The 27,666-nt window shown below is 39.6% G+C and overlaps 1 protein-coding gene across 1 annotated transcript; it reads right to left on the bottom strand.

The window, feature by feature from the left end:
* Window positions 1-41: 41 nt before the first annotated feature.
* Pank3 (pantothenate kinase 3) lies at window positions 42-23,654 on the bottom strand. Its single transcript, XM_028756484.1, has 7 exons — window positions 23,505-23,654; window positions 17,212-17,564; window positions 15,518-15,771; window positions 13,414-13,590; window positions 9,636-9,759; window positions 7,679-7,804; window positions 42-5,943 (listed from the first exon to the last, which is right to left on the bottom strand). The coding sequence occupies exons 1-7, from the start codon at window positions 23,530-23,532 to the stop codon at window positions 5,893-5,895; spliced, it is 1,113 nt and encodes a 370-aa protein (XP_028612317.1). The 5' UTR covers window positions 23,533-23,654; the 3' UTR covers window positions 42-5,892.
* Between the last annotated feature and the right edge of the window lie 4,012 nt (window positions 23,655-27,666).

Below are 27,666 nucleotides of genomic sequence, written 5' to 3'. Positions count from 1 at the left end.
GACATGCAGCTGCCCCGCTATGGATGAGACAACCAGACACATGTAGTAAAGAAGAGAATTTATTTGGAAAGTAGGGTATAAAAAGCATGATTCTAACACTTATTTAGAATATTAACAAATTAAAAAAGTTAGAAACTACAGAAAAGGTAGACACCCAAACCCAGCTTACAGCTACACAGTACAAACAAGTAGAACCCAAAACTCTTTCATGCAAATAAGCATTAAGGGAATGTTTACAGAGCAGGGCACAACAAATATTTTTTAAATTTACATTAAGAAACTGTACATAAATGGAAAAATAAATTAGATAATTTACAAGAAGTGTTTTATAGGTTATAATAGGCTATAACTTAGTCTTGTTATGCATAAAGTTTGTAGTACATCATACATTTTTACATAAGATTTAATATTAGAAGAATCTAAACATAAACAAAGCTTGGACCTGACAGGAATAATGCAACCAACAGAGAGTAAGGCAGCTGGCACTGAAGTGACTTGTGTAAGGAAAGGATGCCCTAAACTGGGACAGAATCCACCTAGGAATGATCTCATCAGGACCGGGCAGAAGTAACAAGAACGCCTTCACTTCAGTTTAAATGCCAGGAGTTCACTCAACTCAAACACAGTGAGTAGGTAAAAATGACAAAGTATTGGAACCTCACTCACTGCAGGGATCAGGAATTACAGGTAGGAATGGGACACTACAGCATGAGCCTTAGATTTTATAAAATTATTTTTCCTTCTAAATGCTGTAAACTCTAAGGGTTCATTCAGAAAAAATTGGCCAATTTCCAAATGGCTTAGAAGCAGGGTTAATTAAGTACTGAGCGAGACACTGTGACATCCTGATGACACCCAATCACAATGACACTGTTTAGAAGCATAGAACCAAAACCAATTGCAATCGCAAACTATTTTACATCACTTATGGTACTTTAAGGTTATGTAAAAATGAAAATGCTTTCTGTGAAGTTACATTCTTTACCAAGTCTTTTAAACATAAAATTACAGCAGCTGCAGTAAAAAGAATCTAAAGCCAAAACCTTCGTTTAGAAGACAAGCTAGTTTGTGAATTAAGATCAGATCCCCAAGCAGCAGGATTCTAGCATCAGCCCACACTGACTTTTAGAAAGACATTGGGTCTGACACAGGTCGACTCCGTTCAGCTCAGAAAAGAGATCTTAAGGTCTTCTACCTGCTTTATTAGGTAGGACTGTGATCCATTCCAACCTACATGCAGGTTTTCACTTTGCAATTTTCATTTTGTAAATGTTGATGGAACTCTGTTCACCCACACCTGTGACCACACACAATGATTAGAAATAAAAACAGGTCGAAGAAAGGGGCTACTAAAATTCCAAATATAGCTAATACTTCAACATCTCTAAATTTTGAGGAGTATTTTTCACCTTGTACAAATGAAGAGTAGTAACAATCCCTATATAATTTTGAGATTAATAGTTAAAATTCAAGACGTTATAGATGAATGTACACACATACTTTCCAATAGCTATCACAGGCAATGAGATATATATATAACTTTTTTTTTTCTGGTTTAGTAAGTACTTATCAACATGTATTAATGAAAGGCAGACGAATTATTGAAATACTATAAAGCACTAAAAATTAGCTCTAGAACATGATAGCATCTGAAATGTGTAAGTCATCTTAAGCACTGCCAGGAATGGAGCAACTGTTATCTCGGGCTCCTGGCAACGGTGTCATCTCCCATGGTAGCCACCGAATTCCTGGTTAACAAATAAAGAGAACACTTGGAAGAAGCTAGGCCAATGACCAGAACACTGTAAAACATTAGATCAAAGCAGAATTCCACAGGTACTGAATACATAAGACAGCACAGTGTGTCCAATGGGGAGTGTTTTAACTCTGCAAGTAGGATAAAAGACTGCAAAAACTTGGAACACTCTTTTTATGTTGTATTGAACTGGCTATCTTAATACTTCAAAGGAAAAAAATATTACATCATTATATTACTGACACTGCAAGATAATTCCTGTTACAGATTGTAAAACAAAACTGCTATGACACAGGCTGGATGTGGTGGCACATGCTTTTATTGCCAGCACTTGGGAAGCAGAGACAAAAGAATCTCCGAGTTTGAGGACACCTGCTCTACATAACAAAGTTCCAGGACCACATAGAGAGACCTTGTCTCAAAAAGCAAGAACCAAACAAGAGATTATCCCATCTGGTGACACAGATGAAACTAGCTGGCCTGCACTGCTGTCAGGATGACGTGCACTCAGTAACACAGGAGCTTAGGTGGGGAAAAACAACATAGACGTTTAGAGGCAATCACCTTAAATGTCAGAGTATTTAAAGAAAAAAAGTATTTCTATTATTTTGTTTACACACACTACAAAACTGAAGTTGAATGCAAAGTAATGTACACTCATTTTCATTATGCTTTATCAATTCTTTGCATAACCTAGAATTTCTGAATTATATTCAAAAAATGCAAAACACTAACAAAGATAAAGTGCTCAACAAAACAAGATATGATAAACTAAGTAAGAAAGAACTTTGTTTCTAACAAAGTAGTTTTATAAAGGATATTTAGAAACTATAGCCACATGAACTTTTCTCCCTCAAGAATGTAACCCACAAAACAGGAATGGGTACCTGACACAGCAATCACGTGAATTCAAGGGCACTGTCCATTTAGAGTCCAGTATTTGCAAATAATGAGAATCCCTTGAGGGGGCTGGCTTTCAACTATCATGCATATTACTGGCCTAGCCTTGGCAATGACTTTAACCCAAGGAGAAATCCACGACTCCCCCACCTACTCAGTGTAGCTGAGGAAGGAAACGCCATGCTATGGCCTGTGTGTGTATATACAGATGCCTGGAGAGGTCTGGTTAAAAGGCAACCTTTAGGGGGAGAGGTGGTATTTTAGATTTGTGTGTGCGTTTTACCACCAAAACCATGGCTGACAATGCTCTTAGCATTTGAAAGTTATAAGAATTTTTATAAAGACTCTTTGTATGTATAAAAAATAATAATGAGATAAAAAGTGTCTCTTGGTAATCTTTCAAAATTGACTGCACAAAAACTCAGAAACTTTAGAAACTAAGTCCCTGGAATTAAATTTGCTTCCATAAAGGAAATACATTAGTTTGGAAATTGCTAACTACTAGGATGTGTCACGGGCGGTTTATCAGTTATTAGAAAAATTCCATACACTACACAAGAGATGACATGATGACAATATACAGTATATCTGGAATAGTCAGTTAACAGCTTATCTGTGTAAAATAAACTGGCCCAAATAAATGGTCTTGTCTTTATTTTTAAAAAGAAATTACCATTTTCCCTATCTATTCTTTTAAAAGCCCAGATTAGTTTAAGGACACACAACAGTGCTCTCCTAGCACGCCTGTAACCTCGGCATGCAGAGGCAGGTAGATTTCTTTTGAGTTCAGGGCTTGCCTGGTCTACATAGCCAGTTCCCGGCCATCCAGTGCTATGTAGTTGAGGCTGTCTCAAACAAAAACAAAACAAAGTAGCTTTAGAAAAACACTAACAGGGTGGGCACTATTTATATATGTGGCTGGATATCTGAAAGGTGGTCAGTCCAAAACTGAAATGTATCATTAAGTATAAAATATATATCAACTGAAGACTAAATAATAAAAACAAAATAAACAAGAAGACAAAACACATCCCCCAATTAATTTTTTGTGCCAATTTCACACTGAAATAACACATTAGATATACTGGTAGATTAAATAAAAAAGGTACTAAAATGACCTTACTCTATTTCTTGTTAGCTTTTAATGTGGTTTTTACTAGAAAATATAAAATGATACAGTCTACATTTTATCTATTAAATGGCACTGTTTAAGAACACAGACTTTTAATTAGGTTGATTGATACCAGAAGCAAACCTCTATGACAGCATGCATACAGGGAATTTCTCAAGAGCAATATAGGCTAGATTAGAATCGTTGCAGCTTTTATCAATTATGATTCTGTGTTCTTATTAATTCAGTAATTACAGATTACACTTGAAAAAATGTATGAATGAGTTGGTTCACTTTATATGGACCTTGGTAGTTAATTTCAGTTCCAAATGGCAAAATGTTAGTTCTATATAAACCAAAGTGGTCAAATTAACACGAGCCCTATTCAATCTTTAAAGATAGCCCTAAACCCATAGTTGCTGATGTATAGAATTTCCACAGTAGATAAATCTATCATTCAATCATTTTCTTATCTGCACACTCAAGCCAAAAACCTTTAAAACAAAGGAAGCAGTAGCAGTCCAACTGGAACAAGCGGCCACTGAGATGTGAACACTGAGTGACATCATTGTAGACTTAAAATGTTTACCAGGCAAACACTATTGTCGTTATATGCTTCCCTCCCCAGATACTATTTGTATGTTTGTATTTTTAAGTAAAGAAAAATTGAATTTTAAACATTTGCACATAAACTACACAGAGACCTGTCTTTTTTTTACCCTGGAAACAAAGTTTCCCTATGTAGCCCTGGCTGTCCTGGAACTCACTCTGTAGACCAGACTGGCCTTGAACTGCCTGCCAAGAGCAGAAGCACCTGGCTCCAGAGACCTGTCTTTATCAAGCACCTCTTGAGAGTCTGCTGGAAACTCTAGACACTGGGGTATCAGAAACTACACTGAAATATTCTTTGAAATGTAAACAATCTCTAACCTCTTTAAGGTTATTTCCAGAAACATTGGAAATTAATACGGGTCCCTTACAGACTCAACTTTATGGAACTAATGGCATCCAAAAATGTTACTGCCCATGTAAAATCTGAAAGATTTTAACATTATAAAAAACAGGAATTCAAACCCAAGAATAAATTCCAAGCAGAAAGACAAATTTCGGATCTGCAATGCTTTTATGACCAAAAACCAAACATTGATCCATTTGTAGTTCAGCAACACTGCCCCAGAGTCACGTAATTTCAAAACATTCTTTTAGACAGCATCTGATTCTGTCCATTGCTACAGTTTATGGCAGGATAAAAATCAGCTTCCATAGTTCAGGTCTAATGAGAAGAAATGCACATTTGGGCCTGAGATATACATGGTAGAGAAAGAGCACAGAATGCCACCCACTCTAACCATATTCCATTTGAACAGTCTAAGGACTTAATTACGTAGATAGACTCTGAAGTGTGTGATTATGCCCTCAATTTCAAAAACAGTAAACATTTTCACACATATACTGATTAATGCATAAAGTGTAGCGCCACCAAATATGTGCAAAAACTTCAGGGATTCAATAGAAAAATTCAGGTTCATATTTAAGCACAATATTTCAACTCATCATCTGAGAGAAAATTGTACTTATGGGCAGAGGTCATATAGGCATGCTTTTCTGAGGATATGTTATAAAACTACCATAGTTAATACTTAATATTGCCTTAACATTTCTAAGTCACAGAAAATGATCTTTGATTGCCAGTACAATAAATTATGAGAATATGTTACTTCCTGCTCACTAGTAACCAAACATACATAAAACAGATTCAAACAAATATTCAGAATCAATTATTTTGCATAAATATTTCTGAGATTTTAAGATTTGTGTCTGAGCACACAGTACTACAATGTTGGCTGCATCAAATAAATAGAAAATCATTGAGAAAGTTCAACAATCAAGAGGCTGTATTGCATTTAAGATGGAACGCTGGCTATCTATACATACAAGGGGACATCAATGAGGGATACTTCCCATTATAGGTCTTTCCATGCGGCAAAGCTCACGAGCTTACCGTTCTGACATTTAAAATGAACACAAATAGCATTTATCCTTTGGTTCCCAGTGACAAATAATGAATGCAGTTTCTGGATCAGTTCTTCCTGGATGACATTCCTTAGTAGAGATCTCCAATGTTTTAGCTGAAATTTGGCAGTCCAAGAAGTGCACCAACAGCTCCAAAGTATCCCTGCATGATTTTTAAACAATTTAAGTCAATGTGGTTTTTAAATTAACCTCTAAGAACACATTTATATAGCCTTCTTCACATTAATACATGAAAGGGTCCATCCCATAAAAACAACAGCTAAAATCCCAGCACTCAGGAGGCAGAGGCAGGTGGATCTCTGTAAGTCAAAGCCAACACCAGGACAGCCAGTGCTAAATAGTGAAACTCTTGTCTTGAAAACCAACCATCCATCCATCCATCCATCCATCCATCCATCCATCCATCCATCCAAATCTGAGAGACAGCAAATAAACCACCTAATGATGCACACCACGGCTTCTGAAAAACAATCAATTCTAAACACAGCAGACAGCAAGAAATCATGAAGTTCAGGGAAGAAATGAATGAAAGCAGGATTAAAAGAACAATATAAAAAGTCAATCAAAGATCTGATTCTTTAGAAAGTTAGTAAGAGTGATGAACCTTAGCCAATCTGATAAAGACATAAATTAATAAAATCAGAAGTCAAAGGATGTCATTACTACAGACTTGACTAAATGCAAAGTATCCATATACATAAATCTTTTAAAAAAGTAAGCTGCAAACTGCATACATTATAGCAAGACTGTACCCCTCCTTCCCTTTAGTCATTAAACAAAAAACTCCTCATAGCTCTGGCACTCTTATTGTCTGCCTTTGTAGAAGAGTGAGAGACCATTCCATTCTGATTTGTTAGAGAACTGAGACAGTCAGATATAGAAGCTTATTGTAGCAATACTTTGAATGTTTCTAATTCAGAATAATGTAAGCATTTGAATTCATTATATAAGATTAATTGCAGATTAGAATTTAACTGGATATTGTGAATAGCAAAAAAAAACATAAGAGGTAGGTTGTTTGGTGTTTTGTTTTGGATATAGGGTCTTGCCATGAAATCCTGGCTAGCCTGGAATTTATGTAGAACAGAGTGGCCATGAAGCTAGCAAACATCTTTCCTCTGCTTCCTGAGTTTTAGGATTATAGGAGTGTAGCTATTAAGCTCAACAAGAAAAACCAATCTTACGATTTCGAGAGTTACAATAGGGTTACTTCTCAGGGTGGAGGGAATTAAAAAGAATCCTCTGTGCTTGGACAGCCAAGGGTATAATAGTTAAAGTTGTCATAGGCATCTGAGAAACAAGAAATTTCCTTGGTCAGGACAGCAATGAAATTCTCAGCTGTGAGCTGCCTATGCAGTAGCTAACTGCCTGTCAAACTGAGACAAAATGAATCAATTTACTTAAGTCAAGAATTTGTGGCACACACCTGTAATTTCATCATTTATGAGGGCCTCAAATGAACAGTCTAAGCTCAGGTGTGTAGTGTGACCTTTCAAAACACTTATGACCCAGGCCTAGGAAAATAGCTCAATCCTTAAACGTAAGGAACTAGGTTTGATTCCTAAAACAAATGTGTTAGTTAAAAAAGCCAAGTGTGGTGGTACATCTTTGTATGCCCAGATCTGGGTGGGGCAGAGCTCTGGGGTTGGTAGTCCAACCAGTACAGCCTCACTGGTACATTCCATGCCAGTTGACAGACCCTATCTCAAAGACTGTGGGGAGTGTTCTTGATGCCACCTGTAGTTATCTTCTGGTTTCCACTCATGTACACATACACATAAAAATAATTTAAATTTTTACATATACAAATATAAAATATGTAGAAATGTACATTTCATACGAAACACAGTTAAGTACCCACAAAAGTGTTTACATACCTCATGTTCTAGAAACAATGCTTTCAATTGACCCTTTGACCAGTAATCCAAAGCATATGCCAGAAGTTTCATAGACAGAGTATTGACACGTAAAAAGTTTCCAACGAAGACAACTCGATTTATTTTCTGAAAGAAAAGAAAGTGGCTTTTAAGGGCAAATGTGGGTATCATTCATCAGTACCTACTAATTTCTGCATGGAGTTCTATAATTCTGATTACTCAGAAATTAGATAATTTACCAAGACTCCTATACAACATCAAAAGTGAACTCTGATGTCTAATATGGATACTGGACTTTAGTGTTGAAGTCACGTCACTGCACATTCTTGGACTACAACCAAATATACCGAGAGCCAGAGAGTGAGTCAGAGAAGCTGTGCACATGTGTGGAAAGTGTGGCAACTGCCTACTCTTTCCTTTTTAGTTTTACTGCAAACCTTACATTGATCTACTTATGTTATAAACATGCACCATTACATGCAACCTGGTCCCTACATAGAGTTGGACAGTAGAAATGACTGGGGAGGGGAACATGAAAGGTAAATAACATGAAAGTTAAGAAAGAGGAGGAGGAAGATGTGAGGCCAGAGGACCAGAAGGCATAAGCCAACTAAACAATTTGGGAGCAGGAGAGATGACCTAGTGGCTAGGAACAGGAGCCGACTGCCCAGAGGACCAGAGTTGTTTTCCTAGCACCACCTTGGCTGTCACAGTCATCTGGTAACTCTGATACCAGCAAATCCAATGCCCTTTTTTGTCTTCACAGACACTGCATATATACATGGTGTACAGATACACACACAAGAAAAATAACCATACACATAAAATAAAAATAATTGTTTAGGCTAGAGAGCTGACTCAGAGTTTATGAGTACTCACTACTCATAAACTGATACTACTACTGATAAACTCACTACTGATAGCAAGTCCCAGGGATCCTCCTGCCTCCCCATCCATACCTACTGGGGTTTATAGGTTCGAAGCCACATCTGGCTTCTGACACGGGGGGCTAGGGATTCAAATTCAAGTCCTCATGCCTGCACAGCAGCCACTGAGCCATTTCCCCAGCCCTCCATATTTTTCTTAAGGCAAGCAGCACATATCACTCAAACAGTATGAAGAACAAGTCTCAATGCCTTCATAGCCCTGTACAATGCTGCTTGATCCATATGCAACAAGGCAGCACTGTAAAGAAGCCGAGGGCAGTAAGAAAACTTCCAAGCATCTCACTAATTGAATACTCCAATAATTATAAACAAGAGACCATTGTGCCCTTTGCAACAGTTATCTCAAAATGTTTTTAGCCCCATTTAGACTTAGACTGTACATTCATTTCTGAAGACATTTTGAGAATAAGTACTTATTTGTCTTAAGTCTGGCCCCAGGCTGATTTTTTTTTTTTTTGGAGGGCTGAAGACTGAACACCAACAGCATTGCTTTTTTCTATTTCTTTTCTTATTTATTTATTTATTTATTTATTTATTTATTTATTTATTTATTTAAAGCAAAGGCTATATACCCCTGGGTGGTCTGGAACTCTTTGTAGGCCAGGCTGCCCTCAAACTCAGAGATTTGTCTGCCTCTGCCTCCTGAGTGCTGTATTTGTCACGGAAAAATTATAACAAAATAACTGGGTAAACAGTATTTATTCTAGCTGCTTGGGAATGGAAGGAAATGGATCTCAATATGAGAGACTCACTGGAAAATAAACTTCTGTCAGTTGCACAGGAATCAACTTTTTTTTAATTATTATTTTTATTATCTTAAAATTTTAAAAAACAAAGGACAGGGTCTGTCTATGTAACCCTAAATGGCCTGGAACTTGGTATGTATGTAGCTCAGCTTAGCCTTAAAACTCACAGAACTCTCCCCCTAGTGTTAGGATTAAAGGCATTAATTAAATAAAGTGCTGGGCCCAGCTTTTGTGTACAATTAAAAAGGTTCTTCGATGTCTTACCTCATTTACAGCACACATCCGTGCCACGGAGCCGATGTTATTGGTGATAGTAACTAAAGTGGCTCTTGCCAGGTCCTCCTTACTAACAGTTTCTCGTTTCTCCTTATAAATCATATTACCAAAACTGGAAACAGAGAGAGAGAGACAGAGAAACAAGTCAAATCTACTGGTAATAAAAACAATTCACATTAGCATACGTATCTATAATAGCTCTATAAAGTTGGGCCAAAGAGCATGAGAACACGGGGAGGTATCAGCTTAAAACAAAAATCTATATAAAAAATAAGCAGCATTTTTAAGAGTTAAAAATTAAACTTGCCTTTAATTAAATTAAAAAAGCACTTCTTTATTACTAGTGGCAAAGATTTATTTCATCTACATTTTAAGACCTTATAACACACAAAAAAAATAAAAACTATTTAAGAAAGCCAAAAAGCGCAGTGATTTGTTTTTAAAGTCAAAAAACTGGTAAAGATGATGTCATTTCTAATGTCACACAAGCATCTACAACATACCAAGCATTATGCTACAGACACAAAGGTCCTTCAAGCAGTATACTGTCTATCTAGGACAGCACTGTCCAATAGAAATATGCACCACATAATATATTCTCTATTAGTCATATTTCAAAAAGGTAAAAATAAAGGCAAAATAAAGTAGAACTGTACATCTAAGTGTAGCTATCTGGCCATGTGGCACACATGAACTACATTCTAAGTGCTTGTACAGATCTTGTTAGAGGCTATCCTATGGATAAAGCAGGCCACAGAGAGCAACAGAGACTAACTGTAACAAGACAAAACAAAATCAGTGAGCCAGAAAGAAAAGATTCTATTTTGGAGGTAAGCAAAAGTTGAGGAGGAAGGTTTTCCACAGTAAAAAGAAGTTTAAAACTAGTTTTAAAAAGAGAGAGAAAGGCTCTTACTCTCTTGCTCTCTTGCCTCTAGCTTCTCCTCGCCCTTCCTCCCTTCCCTTCCCCCTCTCTCCACGTGGCCGGCCTCCTCTTCTCTCCTCTCTCTCTACCATCTTCTCCCGTTTCTCTCCCTACCTTTGCCCTCTGCCCTGAATAAACTCCCTCCCCTTTGGGAAAAAAAAAAAAAGAGAGAAAAAGGAACATTCTAGACAGAAGCAACCGAGGTTAACGTCACACAAAAATAATGAAACACATATAAAGTGTCATCAAATGTAAAGAAAAAAGGGTCTCAGAATAAAGTGCTGAGGCGGCCAGGTCCTCACTACTAAAGGGCACTGGGTCTCCTGACAAGCAACAGCCAATTACACATAACAGAGATCATATACAAACAAAAATATTTAGGAACACAGGGAGGGATTTATGAAGTTCCACTCCTCCCCGAAGATCCAAAAGTTGACGAGGAAGGAGAATGACACACACATTTTCTTCAGTGGCAAAGCCAATGTACCTATGAGCAACACCAACTAAACTTATTAGGTCCTGAAACAAAACAAAACACCTAAACCAGAAAGAGGAAGGGACAGCTAGTCAGAAGACCAGCACGAGTAAGAGAGGCACAGGAGAAGACAATGGAGATGAACGAGAGAAAGAAATTACACTTACAAATAAAATGCCACAATGAAACCTATTAATATATATAAAATATGCCAACAAAAACTTAAGTTTAGGAACAAATTTAAATTAACAAGTTTACAGACAACTTTTTAAATGTCTGAAAGGCACAAAAGTGCCTTAAACAGGTTAACTTCTATTACAGAAATAACATTAAAAAATTGCTTTTTTCAAATATTTATTCATTCTCTCCCTCTCTGTGTGCACACACACTCAGAGCTCAGAAGACAACTTGCGGGAGTCAGTTTTCTCCCTTCATCATGTAGGTTCTGGGGATCCACCTGAGGTAGACAGGCATGGCAGTAAGCACCTTTACCCACAGAGCCATCTGACTGGCCCAAGAATGTCATTCCCCTAAGTTAACAAAGGAGCTTAATGAAGTCACAAGAAATAAACAGAACACACATTATGCTTCTATAACTTTTAATAGGTCAGCAATGATATGTCCAAAGTAAACAAAACAAAACTAATGTATGATGAAGCTATCGCAAATCAGTGGAAAAAAATAATGTTAGGTCCTTGTGAAAAAACTGAAGCCAGGCAGTGGTGGCGCAGTTTTAATCCCAGCACTTGGGAGGCAGAGGCAGGCGGACTTCTGAGTTCAAGGCCAACCTGGTCTACAGAGTGAGTTCCAGGACAGCCAGAGCTATATACAGAGAAACCCTGTCTCGAAAAACCAAAAAGAAAAAAAAAGAAAAAAAGAAAAAAAGGATCCATCTCATCACACAAAACTGTAAGAAAAATTATAAGTGTTTATATAAAAGACAAAGTATAAAAGTAATAAAGTGAGGTTGGAGAGATGGCTCAGCAGATAAGAGCACTGACTACTCTTCCAGAGGTCCTGAGTTCATTTTTCAGCAACCACATAGTGGCTCACAACCATCTGTAATGAGATCCGATGCCTTCTTCAGGTGTGTCTGAAGAAGTGACAGTGTACTCATATAAATAAAATAAATTAATAAATCTAAAAAAATAAAAATAAAAAACTTAAAAAGAAAAAGTAATAAAGTGTCAGAAATAAGTACAGGCTAATCCTTTATATATTTGGAATGTGGAAGACTTACTTACTACTATGAATCAATATCCAGAAGCCATAAAGAAAAGACTGATAAATTCAACTGTTTAACAAGCCAACAACAAAAACCCTATCAACAATCACTACAAGCACCATGTAAGGTTCTTAGCCTATTGTTGGTAAAGAAATGCAAATTAAAATTATACTAAGATGCTGGTTCTTTAGCAGATCAGCAAAACCTCAGAAAGTTTCACAGTATACTCATGCACTGTATGGAAATCTTTTTACCTGGTGGGCTTGGTGAAACTCACCACTTGCTTAACAATACTGTAAGAAGCATTTGTACTTTCTCTTTGGGAAGGTAAGCTTCAGACAGGATTACAACAAGACAAAGACAGACTAAAGCTACAACATGGAAAGACGTAACTTTTTGGATATGCAGATTATAGAATATGATTTTTATTTGTACATAGCAATAGGAGATAGATGCTTTGGAATTAATACAAGAAATCTGTTTTCCTGTTTTTGTCTCTTTAACACAAGGTCACACTGTTTGGGCCTGACAGGCCGGAAACTCTTTTGTAGATCTGGTTAGCCTCAAAAACCAGAGCTCATTGAGCATGGCGGCATATGCCTTTAATCCCAGCACTCAGGAGGCAGAGGCAGCAGATCTCTGTGAGTTTGAGGCCAGCTTGGTATGAGAAGCAAGTCCCAGGACAGCCAGGTCAGTTACAGAGAAAACCTTGTTGTTTTCTAAACAAAACAACAACAAAAGATCATAGAGCTCCACCTGTCTCTGCTTCTTGACTGAGATTATAGTTGTGTGATACTATGCCCAGTTGACAAGTTTCTTTTTGTTCTGCAGTGCAAGGAATCAAACTCTGGCCTTGCCCCTCCACTCAGAAACATCACCAGCACAAGGCAGTTCTTCACAGGGTACACACAGGAAAAATATCTTCATGAATTTTTATGTTTGCTGACTGTGCCTCAAGTTGATCTCAAACTCAAGAGACCAGCCTGCCTCTATCTCCCAAGTGCTCCCAGCTTGAATATTTTATTTTTAAACTTCAATGTTCAAACCTTGAACTCTAAACAGAGAAAAGGAAATCATCCTTAAACCCCACAGCATATTATTTTCAAAAAACTAAATAGACAACTTGAATAATGATATAGCTTACCTAGATGCCACAGCCCAACCCGGTAGACCAAATCTTTCATAATCTCCTCCATAAATATCTCGGACCAGCCTATCAGCTTGGGTACTGTCACCTTTGGATGCCATTTCCAGAGCCTCTTCAAAACTTTCACAGCCAGTCAATAAACTGCATAAACCAAGAAAGGTGCCCCCTCCAAGGCTAAAAAGGAAAATAAGGTATACTTGTTAAGTTACATTTACATGTTATTTTCTTTCCCCCAGTAAAAACACATATTCATTTATTGAATAAACAGAGGAAAAACATGGTACGTGCTAAATACCAAAATGATAAAAAATAAGAAGACTATTTAGTAAAACCAAATCATATAAAATCTAAATCTGCTGGGGAGAAAAACCTCACCTGGCATCTAATAACTCATACTGCGTAACTGCTAAAAATAATCTCCTGTGTATGCACTGAAAAATACTAATAGTAGACTGATGAGACCATGTGCTACAATGTCAGCACTGGAGAAGCTGAGACAAGACCTTGAGTTCTGGGTCAGCCTATGCAACACAGACTGTTTGTTTGCTAAAAATACCATACTAAAAAGGGAATCTGTGGTTTAAAATCATAATAAATGACTCTGTGAAGTTTATTTAGTTGTTCAATTAGGCTAAAATCAATTCCATTATGATATAGGAGTATCTAATATGAACAGACAAATGCCCAGAGAAGTGTTTATAACCAGCTGGCCATCATGTTAAACAGACTCAGTACTATTCACATACCCTCTTGGATATGTTCATAAAATGTAATTGTGTAGCTCTCTAGTCTATAAAATTTTTGCTTGCTAATCTCACTTATGTTTCTATTTTTCAGTTAATCAAAACAAGAAATGTTTGTGTATTATTATTTGGTACAAAAAAGTGCGCTTTTAGAGTATTAGTTACTATTAGAGTATTAATAGTTTAAACATTTCAACAAGAATATCGCTTTAAAATTAAATCCCCTATAAACCCATATAAATTACCAATTTTGGTAATTTCCTTACCAATCCTTAAAAATTGATGAAATATGGAAAATTAAGAATTGTAAAACTTTTAACATTCCTATTTCAGGTTATTACAAAGAAAGCTCTGGTCTATTTAAGAATTTTTATTCTATAAGTTCACATTAAATTCATCCTAAGAATTAACCTCAAGGCTAGAGAGATGGCTCAGAGGTTAGGAGCACTGACTGCTCCTGCAGAAGCCCTGAATACAGTTCCCAGCATCCAGCAGGCAGGAAGTTACATCCAGATGTGCTACAGTTCCAGGGCACTGGACACCCTGGGCCTCTGTGGAAACTCAAATGTGTGTGGAGTACATAAATTCACATACATACATACATACATACATACGTACAAATAAAAAATGCACGTAAAAGAATTAACTATTATACTTTAAATGAAAATCTAGCCGGGGAGTGGTGGCGCACGCCTTTAATCCCAGCACTTAGGAGGCAGAGGCAGGCAGATTTCTGAATTCGAGGCCAGCCTGGTCTACAGAGTGAGTTCCAGGACAACCAGGGCTACACAGAGAAACCCTGTCTCGAAAAACAAAACAAAAAAATCTTAAATTCAAAAAAAGAAAAGCTATATAGTACACAGCAAACATAAAAATCTTACAAAGAAAGATCTGCACCATTTTAACTTACACATTTATATTCTTTTTAAAGATATTACTGTTTTGTGTTTGAGTGTTTTCCTTGCATGCATGCTCCAACACAATGTGTATGTGGCTAGTGCCAGAAGAGGCCAGAACCCCTGGAACCAGAGTTAAGGATGGCTGTGAGCTGCCACGTGGGTACTGAAACCAAACCTGGGTTTTCTCCAAGATTACCTGAGCCATCTCTACAGTCCCCTATTTATTTTGCTGTTGCACAAGTGTGAGGTGTTTGTGTTTTTTCCTGGTACAACTGTATAGTAATATACAGCAAAAAACAGCTGGAGGCCTAATTCAGTAGAGTATACTTGCCAAGCAACAGTATAAGAGCCTCTGTTTGATCTCCAGCACCAAAACAAACAAAAAACCCCAAAGCCCACCTCACAACTTTCATGCATAAAACATGATGAATGATATAATCAAACCAAAAAAATTACTACCTTGTCCCAGTCACTCTTTTATAGTTGTCTTTGGAATGGACTGCTAAAATACTGACTCCTGAGCCAATATTCACTACCAGCAGTGGGTAAGGATCATCCAGGTTAAAAGGCATTTTTTGGCATCGCTCAGGTTCCGAGGCATTAGCAAAATAATAGCATTCTGCTTGTCCATTGAAACTGACAGAATCTATATACAGCAAGCCCTTTACAAGGCAGTCAAGTTCATCTAGTTTGTGCAGGTGGAGGTTTCCAATCTGAAAGAAAAAAGCAAAAATCAGAACTTAAAAAAAAATAACAAATATATTTGGTTTAACTATATAGTTTTCAGAGATTTTATAAAACTTCGGTATTATTTTTATTTAGGGTGCTGCAGGTTTCATTTTGTTTAGGGTCAAAATCTATAGGATTTCATGTACTCCACTGTTTCCCTCCACCTCTGGGGTAGTTTAGATTCCCATGGATGAAGAGGAGGCAGGTATCAAAGTAACATTTTTGGGGCAGAGATGGCTCAGCAATCAAGAGCACTGACTACTCTTCTAGAAGACCAGAGTTCAATTCCAGCACCCACATGGTAACTCTAGTTCCAGGGAATCTGATACCTTCTTCTGGCAACTGTGGTCACAGACTTACATGCAAGCAAAACACCCATGCACATAAAATAAAACTACCACCAAATTAAAATTTAAAAAAGTGTGTAGTGAACAGGTCCTGGGATAGTTGACATCTACTGTGCACAGGACAATTGTGCAAATTTTAGAAATCATCTCATCTCTGCGTTATCTTTTACTATTCTGACACACATTAATTCTAACTACTAATGTACACAAATATGAGTATCACTCACATAGTTTCAATGTATATATTAATCTGCTAGGATGGCATTCCAAAATACTGAATCACATGTGATAACTGCCAAGTAAGGAAACACAGTATCTTCCATAGTTCTCTTGTCACATGCATTACAACCTCAAGGACAAGAGGTGCATACTAATGTAACTTATTTCAGAAAATAAGATAGCCAACATGAAAACAAAACCCAAAAACAAACCAAAAATGCCAGGGTGTGTGTGTATGCACATGAGGTGGCACATGCCTTTAATCTCATCACTCAGGAGGCAGAGGCAGGCAGACCTGAGTTCTTGGCCAGCCCTACAGAGCTACTTTCAGAACAGCCAAGGCTACACAAAGAATCCCTGTTTTGAAAAAATATCAAAATCAAAATTAAGACAGTAAGAGTGCAGACTCCCAGGGCTCTCCCAGACCAGCTCTGTAGCACAGCTCTACCGGATGCACCACATTCCATCACACACTGAAACCCAAGCAATGGAGACAGCCCGTTGTTCCAAGTCAGAATCTAGTCATGCATGCTCAACTCGGAAAAAAGAACATTCTAGATCATTGGTTCTCAACCTGTAAGGTCACAATACCCTTTCAGGGTCAAACAACCCTTTCATAGAGGTCGCTTAAGACCACTGGAAAAATACAGATATTTACATTACAATTCATAGCAGTAGCACAATTACAGTTATGAAGTAGCAAAAGTAATTTTTTGGTTGGAGTCACCACAATACAAGAAACTGTATTAAAGGGTTACAGCACTGGGAAGGTTAAGAACCACTGTCTTAGATAGAAGCCCAGCCTTGTATTTAAAATTGAATATTCATATTAATTTTTGATTCTCAATAGACACCTACTGTGCGAAAATCTTTCTCAAACTTGTAAGCACCACCTCCTGTAGCACTTAGCACCGTTTGTAAGGTTGAGAAATTTTTATCTCTCCCCATTTGGATAAAAGTAGGCAGGTCCTGGGTTGGAAATCTGATAAAGTGCAAGTTTCCTCTTCGTCCAAAAAGTGTTAAATCTTTCAGTTCAAGATGTACATCCCGAATGCCAGTAGATCCATATGCTACATTAGAAGTCAAGTATTTCCGAATACTTTTTAAGCTCTCAACTTCTTCTTGTTCTTCCTCTGCTGTGATATCAATAGGTTCAAAATACGAGAGTTTTACTAGCGTTCCTCCAATGTCCATGCCAAACCATGGGAAAGCTGTGCATTAAAAGAAAAAAGGAAGAAAAAAAAATATATATATAGTAGGAAAACAAACTAGAACGAGTGGTTAATTAGCCACAAACTTCACTTACTCTGAATCATGAACTTACTTAACACAATAAGACTTACCTTCTGCATGCAACTCACCTTTTCCTTCAGTTTTATTTGTATACTTTCTAAAAACGTAAATGATATTGAGACACTGTGGTTTAATTCTTTATCCAATAGGTACCCCTATTCATCCATTAAATTCTTATCATGTGACTCAGTTGGCAGCTATCCTGGAACTCATTCTGTAGACCAGGCTAGCCTCAACTAAGAGATCTACCACCACTGCCCCACTGACAAGAATTAAACTAATTGATTACCACCAGGATTTTATTTATTTATTTATTTTGTAAAGACAGAGATAGTTGTGAGCTGCCACACGGGTGCTGGGAATTGAACCCAGATCCCCTGGAGCTCCTCTACAAATAAATATTTAAAATGTAATGAAATCTTTCTTTGCTCATTTAGCATATTAAGTATTTTTGGTACATACAATCAACTGCCCTGAATTGCCAGTATAAGGATAAGCACATTTCGGCTAGGATTAATATTCAGGTTTAGAACTTCATAACTGTGCTATATGGCACTGGGTTGAAAAAAATTCTGATGCCTCCTTAAATGTGGAAAATGCTAGAAACAAAAATTAAGCCTGCTCAAAGGCAAAGAGCCCTCATACAATTAGGGAACTAGGAGAAAGATTCAAGCTGAGAAAACAGTTAAGCACAAAAGACCTTGCACGCTAGAATAAGAAACAGTCTTGAATCTATAGATAATTTCAGGCATAAGAAAGTGTAGTTTGGCTGAACACCAGAAGGGTTCCTCAACTAGGAAAATATGGGACAAATAGACAAAATTACAAGTTAGGCACTTATAAATTAAAGGCACCTAGCAAGTAGAAAAATCAAAACAATTTAAGCATTATGATTTCTGGGCCCTCACTCCAGAGGTGCTGGGCTTTATTACCTGAAGAGTTAGATTTGGGAGGCTGGAGAGATGGCTCACCAATTAGTAGGTAGCGTTTGCTGCCCTTCCAGATGTCTTGAGTTAATTTCTTAGCACCCACACCAGGTGGCTCAAAAGTGCCAAGAACTCTAACTCCAAGGGATCTGACACTCCTTCCTGCGCCCGAGGGCACCACGCACGTATATGGTGCATACAGGCACTCAAATGCAGCTCAGTTAGGTAAAAAGAATGTGGTATCACTAAGTGCTGCTTTCAGTTCATAAAATCTAGAATTTCTTGGGAAATTCACTCATGGTTAATGAATGGCTTAAAAGGAGGGAGAGGTTTCATTTGTAATGTTACAGGTCATTTCCCTGCTCCACCCCCAATAATGATTCTAATCCAATACCGACAGGAGAGATTTATGTCTAGTGCTTAAACAAATCCTTTTTTGCATTTCATAGCTTAAAAAATTTTTTTGTTCCTGCTTTTTTTTTTTTTTTTTTTTGAGGGTGATCTCATGCTCAGATTGACCTGGAATTATATGTTTATTTATAAATTATGTATTTATAGCTCCAGTTGGCTTTGAACTTGCAGCAATCCTGATTTAACAGTGTTGGTATTATGGGTGTGAGCCACAAGACCTAGCTATCCTTCTTGACACTTATCAAGGGAACTTGAATTTCCCTCAGAATTGCTCTAAATCTTTCAAAAACCATAGTAATGACACATTTTGGTGATGCTTGATAAAATAATTTTTTCTTCTATTAGCCTAACCAAAATAAGTTCTATTTAAGTGATGCCTGATTCTAGACTTCAAAATTTGGAAGAATAAAAATCATTTTACCAAAATCTACTAAAAGTCAGTATTTGCATTTTCTCTTCCCAGTCTCATTTGGTTTTGATAATTTAAGAAAGCCCAGGACCCTGGTGCATGCTTGGCAAACACTCTGCCTCTGAGCTGCACCCCCAGCCCTTTATACACTTTCTCAGGTTCATGTCAAACATAGGTGTAAAAATACACATATGAATGTCACTGAGAGTACAAACTGCAAATTCAAAGTTTATTCATTTTCCACCCAGAATCCTCTATTCACAGATTTACAAATATCAGAATATTAACATTCTTGAATGCAAACTTCCAGTTAGCATTTAACATTTCTTAATCTTAAAACCATGAATTAAATTTCAGTGGAAGCTTAAGCAACAATATTTGAAATTTATATATACTAGAGAATAAGTCACCAACTTTTCAAAAGCAGTGACTGAGTACTTAAGGTTTTTTTATTCTAAATTATAAATAGCCAATTCCAAAATGCATATTCTGTCTACTCTGTAATGTGAGCTATGAAGTACTAAGGACATAGGTATGGAAGGTAATCAAAAATCTCTTTGTAGCAAATGGTTGATATATGCTTGTTCCCTCCTCTGGCGTAACGCCAGCCAAGAACCTGTTACTACTGATTAAATCTTTTAGAGAAAGAAAAAATTAGTTTTAACTACCACTAAAATAGTAAAACCAGGGCTTTTGAGACAGCTCAGTGGTTGCATCCACATACATACATAATTTAAAACAACTTTCAAACAAGTTATTTTTTAAAAAATCTTCTAGCTGGGCGGTGGTGGCGCACACCGTTAATCCCAGCACTTGGGAGGCAGAGGCAGGCGGGTTTCTGAGTTCGAGGCCAGCCTGGTCTACAGAGTTCCAGGACAGCCAGGGATGCACAGAGAAATCCTGTCTCGAAAAACCAAAAAATAAATAAAAAATTAAAAAAATCAGCCGGGTGGTGGTGGCGCACACCTTTAATCCCAGCACTTGGGAGGCAGAGGCAGGTGGATTTCTGAGTTCGGGGCCAGCCTGGTCTACAGAGTGAGTTCCAGAACAGCCAGGGCTACACAGAGAAACCCTGTCTCAAGGGAAAACAAAACAAACAAACACAAACACACACAAACACACACAAACACACACAAACACACACACACACACACACACACACACACAAAGAGCCAAGGGCAGCCTGGTCTACATACATAGCAAGTTCCATGACAGCCAGAGCTATATAATAGCACTGCTAAACAAAGAAAGCTGCATGTTTCTTACCGCATATACAAGCTTTAATTTTACAATGATTTTCTTTTTAAAATCAGGAAAATAATTGACTGCAAGGAACTTATTCTGTTAATAGCTCAAATTAAAAGGAGGGAGGAGGGGGATCCACTCTGTCCCGCTGATTTGTGTTTATGTAGATGTGCCTGCCACAGTCTGAATGTGGAGATCAAGAAGACAGTTCTAAGAGTCAGTTCTTTCTCCACTATGTAGGTCCAAGGACTGTACTCTTGGTCATCAGCCATTAAGCTGTCTTGCAGCCCAGCACCAAACTTTTGCTGAGATCTTTTCAACTCAGCAGTGTTCTGGAATTCATTTCCCTAAACAAAGAAATGGCCAGTATTCAGGGGCAGGAGAGATAACTCAGCTGTTAAGAGCAGGTTTTGATTTCTAGAGGTCCTGAGTTTGGAGTCCCAGTACCCACTTCAGGTGGCTCACAACTGCCTTTATAACCCAGCTTAAGAGCTGGTCTGACAGCTCTGGCCCCTACAAAATTTTCAAGTTCCTTACTACTTGGTTGGTATTGATTCCAAACCCACATCACATTAAATATATTCATCACCCTTTACCATCACCTTATTAATCCAGCTACACAGCATACATATAGACAAATCTAAAAACCTAAAGTTTTAGAGATCACATGGGCCAGTTGTGGTGGTACACATCTTTAAACCAAACACTTGAGAGGCAAAGACAGGCAGAGTTCCAGGCTAGCCTAGAATATGTAGAGAAACTCTGCCCCAGAAAAATAAAATAAAATAATCATGCAAGGAAAAGTGAGATGAGCCTTGAGCAACATACAATGCATTCAGGTATAAAATTCTCTCTCTCTCTCTTTTTTTTTGTTTTTGTTTTTGTTTTTCGAGACAGGGTTTCTCTGTGTAGCCCTGGCTGTCCTGGAACTCACTCTGTAGACCAGGCTGGCCTCGAACTCAGAAATCCACCGGTCTCTGCCTCCCAAGTGCTAGGATTAAAGGCGTGCGCTGCCACCGCCCGGTTTTTTTTTTTCTTTTTTTTAAATTCTCAAAAACTAAAAGAGACGTCAAGTTTCTCAAAGGAGAGAAGAGCCTGATTCATTTACTTCTTTCCTAGAGATGAATTAACACATAACTCAACTTAGATGATAAAAGTGATTCTTTTTTGTTTTTAGAGAGGACTTCTTTTTGTGTAGCCCTAGCTGTCCTGGAACTAGTTCTGTAGACCAGGCTAGCCCTGAATGAAGAGATCTGCCTGCCTCTCATGGCATTAAAGGCACAAGCCACCGAGGCCCAACCAATAAGTAAATTCTACAACAAGCAGAGAAAGTTCACTGAAGGAAGATACAGGAGCTGGGATGACAAATGTGAGCCACCATGCTAGCCGAAGGTGCATTAAGTTATCCCAGAAAATGTAAACTTAAGTCATTGTTTCAAAAACTTTTTTGTTTTTTTTGGAGATAAGATCTTACTACATAACTCCAGCTGGTCTCAGAACTTGGGAAGATCACTAGTCTCTGCTTCCTGAGCATTGGAATTAAAGCTGTGCACCACCACATCCAGACTTGAACTAAGAACTCATCATGGTGGCGCACGCCTTTAATTCCAGCATTTGATAGGCAGAGGCAGGCAGATCTCTGAGTTGGAGAGGCTAGCTTGGTCTACAAAGTGAGTTCCAGGACAGCCAGAGCTGCAGAGAAACCCTGTCTACAAACAAACAAATAAACAAACAAACAAACACACACACATACACAGAGAAAGCATCATTAATACTTTCTATAAGCAGATAATCTAAATTTAAAACAAACAAAAGACTGTTTCCCAAGGACTATGCCCTGTAGGTGGAAGAGACACAGCCCTGCACTTTGAGCCAGGACAAGGAGGGTACTAAAAGTTACTGAGGCAAAGTTCTCTGCGCATCTTTAAGCACTGAAAACTCTCACATTTAAGTAAATGTTTCTAGACTACTTTGGAAGCTGCATCTGTACAGAAAGTGTTCATGCCCCCCTTTATAGCTGACCTCTAGGAGCAGTTGGGAGGACAGCATAAAACGCTAGAAACTGTTAAACCTCTACGACAGGAATATGGACCCCCCCCCAATCTCTAGTTTGTAGAGAATGAAAGAACAACATCCACAAAGACTGAGGCAACAAATAAGCCACTGCAGGAATAAAAGGCATTTAAAAGTTTATGAGACTTAATGTGTCTCTTACAGCAGGGTTAGAATCTTTGCATGTAATATGCATGTACAATTACAGAAAAAAAGCTCAAGGTATTTACCACCATTTTAATGTGGTTCGAAGTGTTCGAAATAGCTGAAGTACGATGTTTTAACCTTGTTTATCTGCTTTCTAAAACACGAAAATAGCCGATTTTCTAAACTGCCATGGCAATTCATTTATCTACAAGCAGATTACATGCACAAGCGTTGAAAAGCTCCAACTGCAACGCTGACAACTCCCAGGAACCCACCTGGACTTCAAGGACACACGCAGGAAACCCAGAAACCAGAAAAATGGGAGGGGGGGTGTGTACCAATCCCTATCTGACAGCCATGACTACCTCTTTTCAAGAGGGGACTGGTAGCTGTGCTCCCGTTTGGTAAAACCCGAGTCAAAATTCTCCCGTGTACCTCCTAGATCTCCAGGAGCAAGCGAGAGCAGCGGGATGGGGCACGGCAGAAGCTCGGCCCGCACGCATGGGGGTGGGGAAGTCAAGTCCGCCGCCTGCAACCTGGGGCTGCAGCGATCCCTGCCTTCCCTCCCTGGCTGGCGCCCGCGAGCACTCGCGAGCTTAAAGCGAGCCGCTCCGCCAGTGGTTCCTAGGGCTGTCTTCCCAACCCACGGGTCCCGGTTCCCATCTTACAGGGTTTTTTGGCATCCTTGATCTTCATGGCGTCGGCCTAAGGCGCGAGGGGTAGCCTCGGGTGCAGAGCTCAGGGAAGAGAGGTGAATACTCCCTAGCTGGCTGGGCCGCGCGGCGAGGCCCGGCCGGTTCCTCCCCTCAGGCCGGGCGGGGCGGGCCTAGGGCGGGGCGGCGGCGCCTGAGGCCACGGGCGGCCCACGGGGCGGCCCCGCAACCCCGCAAGGGGCAGCCGGGACCGAGCGAGCTGGGGAAGGCCGCGGGCCTCGCCGCTCCGTGGCCCCCCGCAGCCGCTCCAAACAAAAGGCCCCGGTCCCCCGAGCCGCCGCCGCCGCCGCCGCACTGAGAAGTAGCCCGCCCAGGCTCAGCGCCCACGTGACTCAGGCCCCCCTCGCCTCGTTCTCCGCCGGGCTGCTAGGAGTTGTAGTTCTCCGTAGCGTGAGGCTCCACTCTCCGGCGGCAGATGCTCCGGCGGACTACAAAGCCCAGGATGCCTCGCGACCCCTATTTCTAGGCCCCCTCCGCTTCCGGAGATCTCCTCAGAGTGGTCCCAGCGGGAAGGAGGCGGGGCCTTAGTCACGCCAGCAAGGAGACTGCCAATGGTAGCAAGCTGTGGGCGGTCCTGGCAATTCCCGGGCTCTGGTCTCTACCGGGCTGAAAGAAGAGCGGGGTTGTGAACTCTGAGGGTACTGTCATGGCTGTCACGCAGTCGCAGATTTTCCTCTTGATGGTTTTCCTCGTGATGGCTGTGTCAAAATTCAAGGGTCCAGACCACTGAGTACGTTTGATGAGTTAAGCCATTCAGTAAAGAAACGCCTTGAATATTGGAGTAGGCATGTCTCTAATGATGGTAGTATTTACTACATCATTATTATTTAATGTAATGTAATCGAACAGCCTTCTGAGCCACATGCAAGTTTTATTTACTGTGAAGATACAGCAGGAACTAGGCAGTCCAAACACTTGAAAGTTGTAGTATGGTCGTGGTGCAATGCCTTTAAATCCCTGCACTCTGGAGCCAGAGGCAGGCAAATCTCTGTAAATTCAAGGCCAGCCTGATCTATAGAGCGAGTTCCAGGACACCCAAAGCCACAGAGAAACCCTATCTCATAAAACAAATAAAACATTTGAAAGCACGTGCTTTCCAAGTTCCTCACAGGATCTCTCTAGTCTAGCTCCTCATTATAAAGAGGAAAATGTGACTTTCAGAGAAGAGAATTAGATGGACCAGTTCTCAGAATAAACCCAGGACACTCTACATCTCTTGTGACTTGAGATCATCCATCAGAGAGGGAAGAGATGGTATCAAGGACACGGCTTCTTCTCTACTTTTATGACTTAGCTGGCAAAGAATTCAGTGATTGACAATATACAGTTTGGTGGGAATGTAGTTCAGTGAGCTTGAGAGCTGGCCCTGGAAGATGGCATTCCAAGAAACATTTTAACTGATGAGCTTTGCTGTCCTGTCTTTGCTGATTGCTAAGGTTTGGGTTTAGTTGCTCTAAGCCAGAACTCACACTGAGCCTTCATTTCTCAATGGAGTAGTGTGAGAAGGTGGGGCCTTCAGGAAGTGACTGGGTAATGGTGCTGCCAACCTTGAGGTTGATCAATGCCTTTCTCTAGAGACTGCATTACATCTCATGGGACTGAGTTAGATCTTATGGGAATGAGTTGGGTCTGGAAGGTCTGGTTTGATTACTGAGTACTGCCGGATATAATGTTAAGTTAGCTGTGGTGTTCTGGCTTTGGGTTCACTTGTCACTCTCCTATGGATTCCATCTACCATGAAATGTTTGTCAGACGGTCCCTGCCTCCAAAATGTAAACACTCTAAACACCCTTCTCCCTCCATAACATACTGTAAGAAAAAATTTTTAATTGGCCAGTATCTCAGAATAACATGGGACCGTGAGCTCGTGAACTCCCGGGGAAGGGCCCCAGAGCAGGAACATACAAAATATTTCTGAAAACTGCAGCTATGTGTGTGCGAGATAAGAGAGAGCACTCCTGCCTGGAACATACTGGCTCCTCAGTTCCCCAGCTGTGTGCCGATAAGAAATACAATCAAGATCGTTCCCACTTAGGAAGCCCCTATTCCCCCGCCCCCCCCCCCCCCCAGTCTGTGGCTTTTGTCTTTATAAACCTGTGTATTTTGATGCTCGGGGCTCTCTCTCTTTCCTTCCCTCTTGCGGAGGTACGAGTCTGAGTCCCAGCGCACTGGTTCCTAGTAAAAGCCTCTTGCTTTGATTGCATTAAGTGGGTCACTGGGCCTTGAGCGGGGGTCCAAGCCTCTGCTGGGGCCTTACAATACCAAGGCTCGAGTATTTTGATATAGGCAACACGAGACAGACAGAAACATGATAAAACAAGGACAGAGAGAGAGAGAGAGAGGGAGAGGGGAGAGGGAGAGAGAGAGAGAGAGAGAGAGAGAGAGAGAGAGAGAGAGAGAGACCGACCCAGTGGGTGGTGGTGGCTCATGCCTTTAATCCCAGCACAGATAGGCAGATTTCTGAGTTCTAAGCCAGACTGGTCTACAGATCAGGTTCCAGGATGGCCAAGGTTACACAGAGTGTAGAGCCCTATTGTGTGTGTGTGGGGGGGGGTAGGGGGGGTAAGAAGGGCCCACACTTTTAGTCCTAGTTCTGAGGAAGCAGATACAGGCAGATCTCTGTGAGTTCCAGGACAACCAAGGTTAGACAAAGAAACCCTGTCTTGTTTTCTGGCTTTTTTCTTACCCTAGGGTTGTTTTTTGAAACAAATTTGTGTGGTAACCAGAGCTGATGGGAATACTCTAAATCCAGAAAAGCAACTGTTTACTCTTAGCCCTGGGAATTCCTGGCTTTAAAAAGCTTTGTTTTTTGGATGTGGTAGTGCACACCTTTGATCCCAGCACTTGGGAGTTAGAGGCAGGCAGATCTCTGTGAGGCCAACCTGATCTACAGAGTGAGTTCCAGGACAACCAGGGCTGCATAGAGAGACCTGTGTCAAGAAACAAACACATGACAATATAAAAGCCTCTCTTTATATGTAACAGTAACACTAGGAATCTTTTGAACTCACAGAGATCTGCCTGCCTCTGCCTCCTGAGTATTAGGATTAAAGGCAGGCAAGCACCACCATTGCCCGGCTCACTAGGAGTCTTTAGCTGAAAGACACATCCACACTGTGAAATAGCTAGGATGTTTAGACATGGTAATAGCTTACAGTCCTGCAGGAGACTGCAAAGCTGTCTCTGAAACCTCCTTTCCAGAATTAAATGTAAGCCCATTTTGTACAGAAACCAGGAAAAATCAGCCATTTGGTTAGCATATAGGTTCTGTTGTCCTAAGTTTAAAAAACAAAACAAAACAAAAGCAAAAGTTAGGCTGGAGAGATGACTCAGTGTTTAAGAGCACGGACTGCTCTTCCAGAGGTCCTGAGTTTAATTCCCAGCAACCACATAGTGGCTCACAACCATCTGTAATGAGATCCGATGCCCTTTCTTTATATGTAACAGTAACAGTGTATTCATATACACAAAATAAATAAATCTAAAGAAGAAGAAGAAGAAGAAGAAGAAGAAGAAGAAGAAGAAGAAGAAGAAGAAGAAGAATTATTACTAAGAAATTCTAGAGGACCAATGAGATGACTAAGCGGCAGAAAGGCCAGGCCTGATGAACTGAGTTTAATTTGTGGGCCCCACATGGTATAAGGAGAGTACCACTGTGACCCCAACATCCCATGCACAAACTCACACAAAAAATAAATAAGTAAATACATGTGAGTTTTAAAAAAAAGAAACACCATGAGTCATATCTCCTGGAAAAACCACGAATGTTGGTTAGCCATTTATGTCTTTGGAGGAAAGAAAAGAAGTGTAAAGTTTGGAATCCAAAGGAGAGTAAAGGTCTGTTCAGGCTCTGTAATAACCCAGGAGATAAAATTAAGCCACCACCATTTCTTAAGTTAATATGAAGGACAGGTACATTCCAAGGAAAAGATTACCAGTTGGGTTTTACTCAAATACTCCTCCATTTGGGATATATTTTCTGATGTTTGTTCATACTTCCCAGAATAGATAAAAATCTATCATACCCTGATCAGAAGAACTCAGAAGTTATTTTTCTAGAATAATACTTCCCCACAGCCTCAGAAACACCTTAGAGGGCTGGGCATGGTGGCCCATG

The sequence above is a fragment of the Grammomys surdaster genome, unplaced genomic scaffold (assembly GCF_004785775.1).
Source record: "Grammomys surdaster isolate TR1022 unplaced genomic scaffold, NIH_TR_1.0 126121, whole genome shotgun sequence".
In the NCBI taxonomy this organism is placed as follows: domain Eukaryota; kingdom Metazoa; phylum Chordata; class Mammalia; order Rodentia; family Muridae; genus Grammomys; species Grammomys surdaster.
Note: the sequence above shows the minus strand (reverse complement) of the source record. Positions and strands in the feature narration are given on the sequence as shown.

Bases quoted from the DNA above. Each gene is read 5' to 3' on its own strand.
- Pank3 (XM_028756484.1), bottom strand. From the start codon at position 23,532: ATGAAGATCAAGGATGCCAAAAAACCCT. The intron at 17,565-23,504 runs GTAAGATGGGAA...TTTAATGCACAG, and splicing joins CAAGGATGCCAAAAAACCCT to CTTTCCCATGGTTTGGCATG. The intron at 9,760-13,413 runs GTAAGCTATATC...CTCTGTTTCCAG, and splicing joins GGTTGGGCTGTGGCATCTAG to TTTTGGTAATATGATTTATA.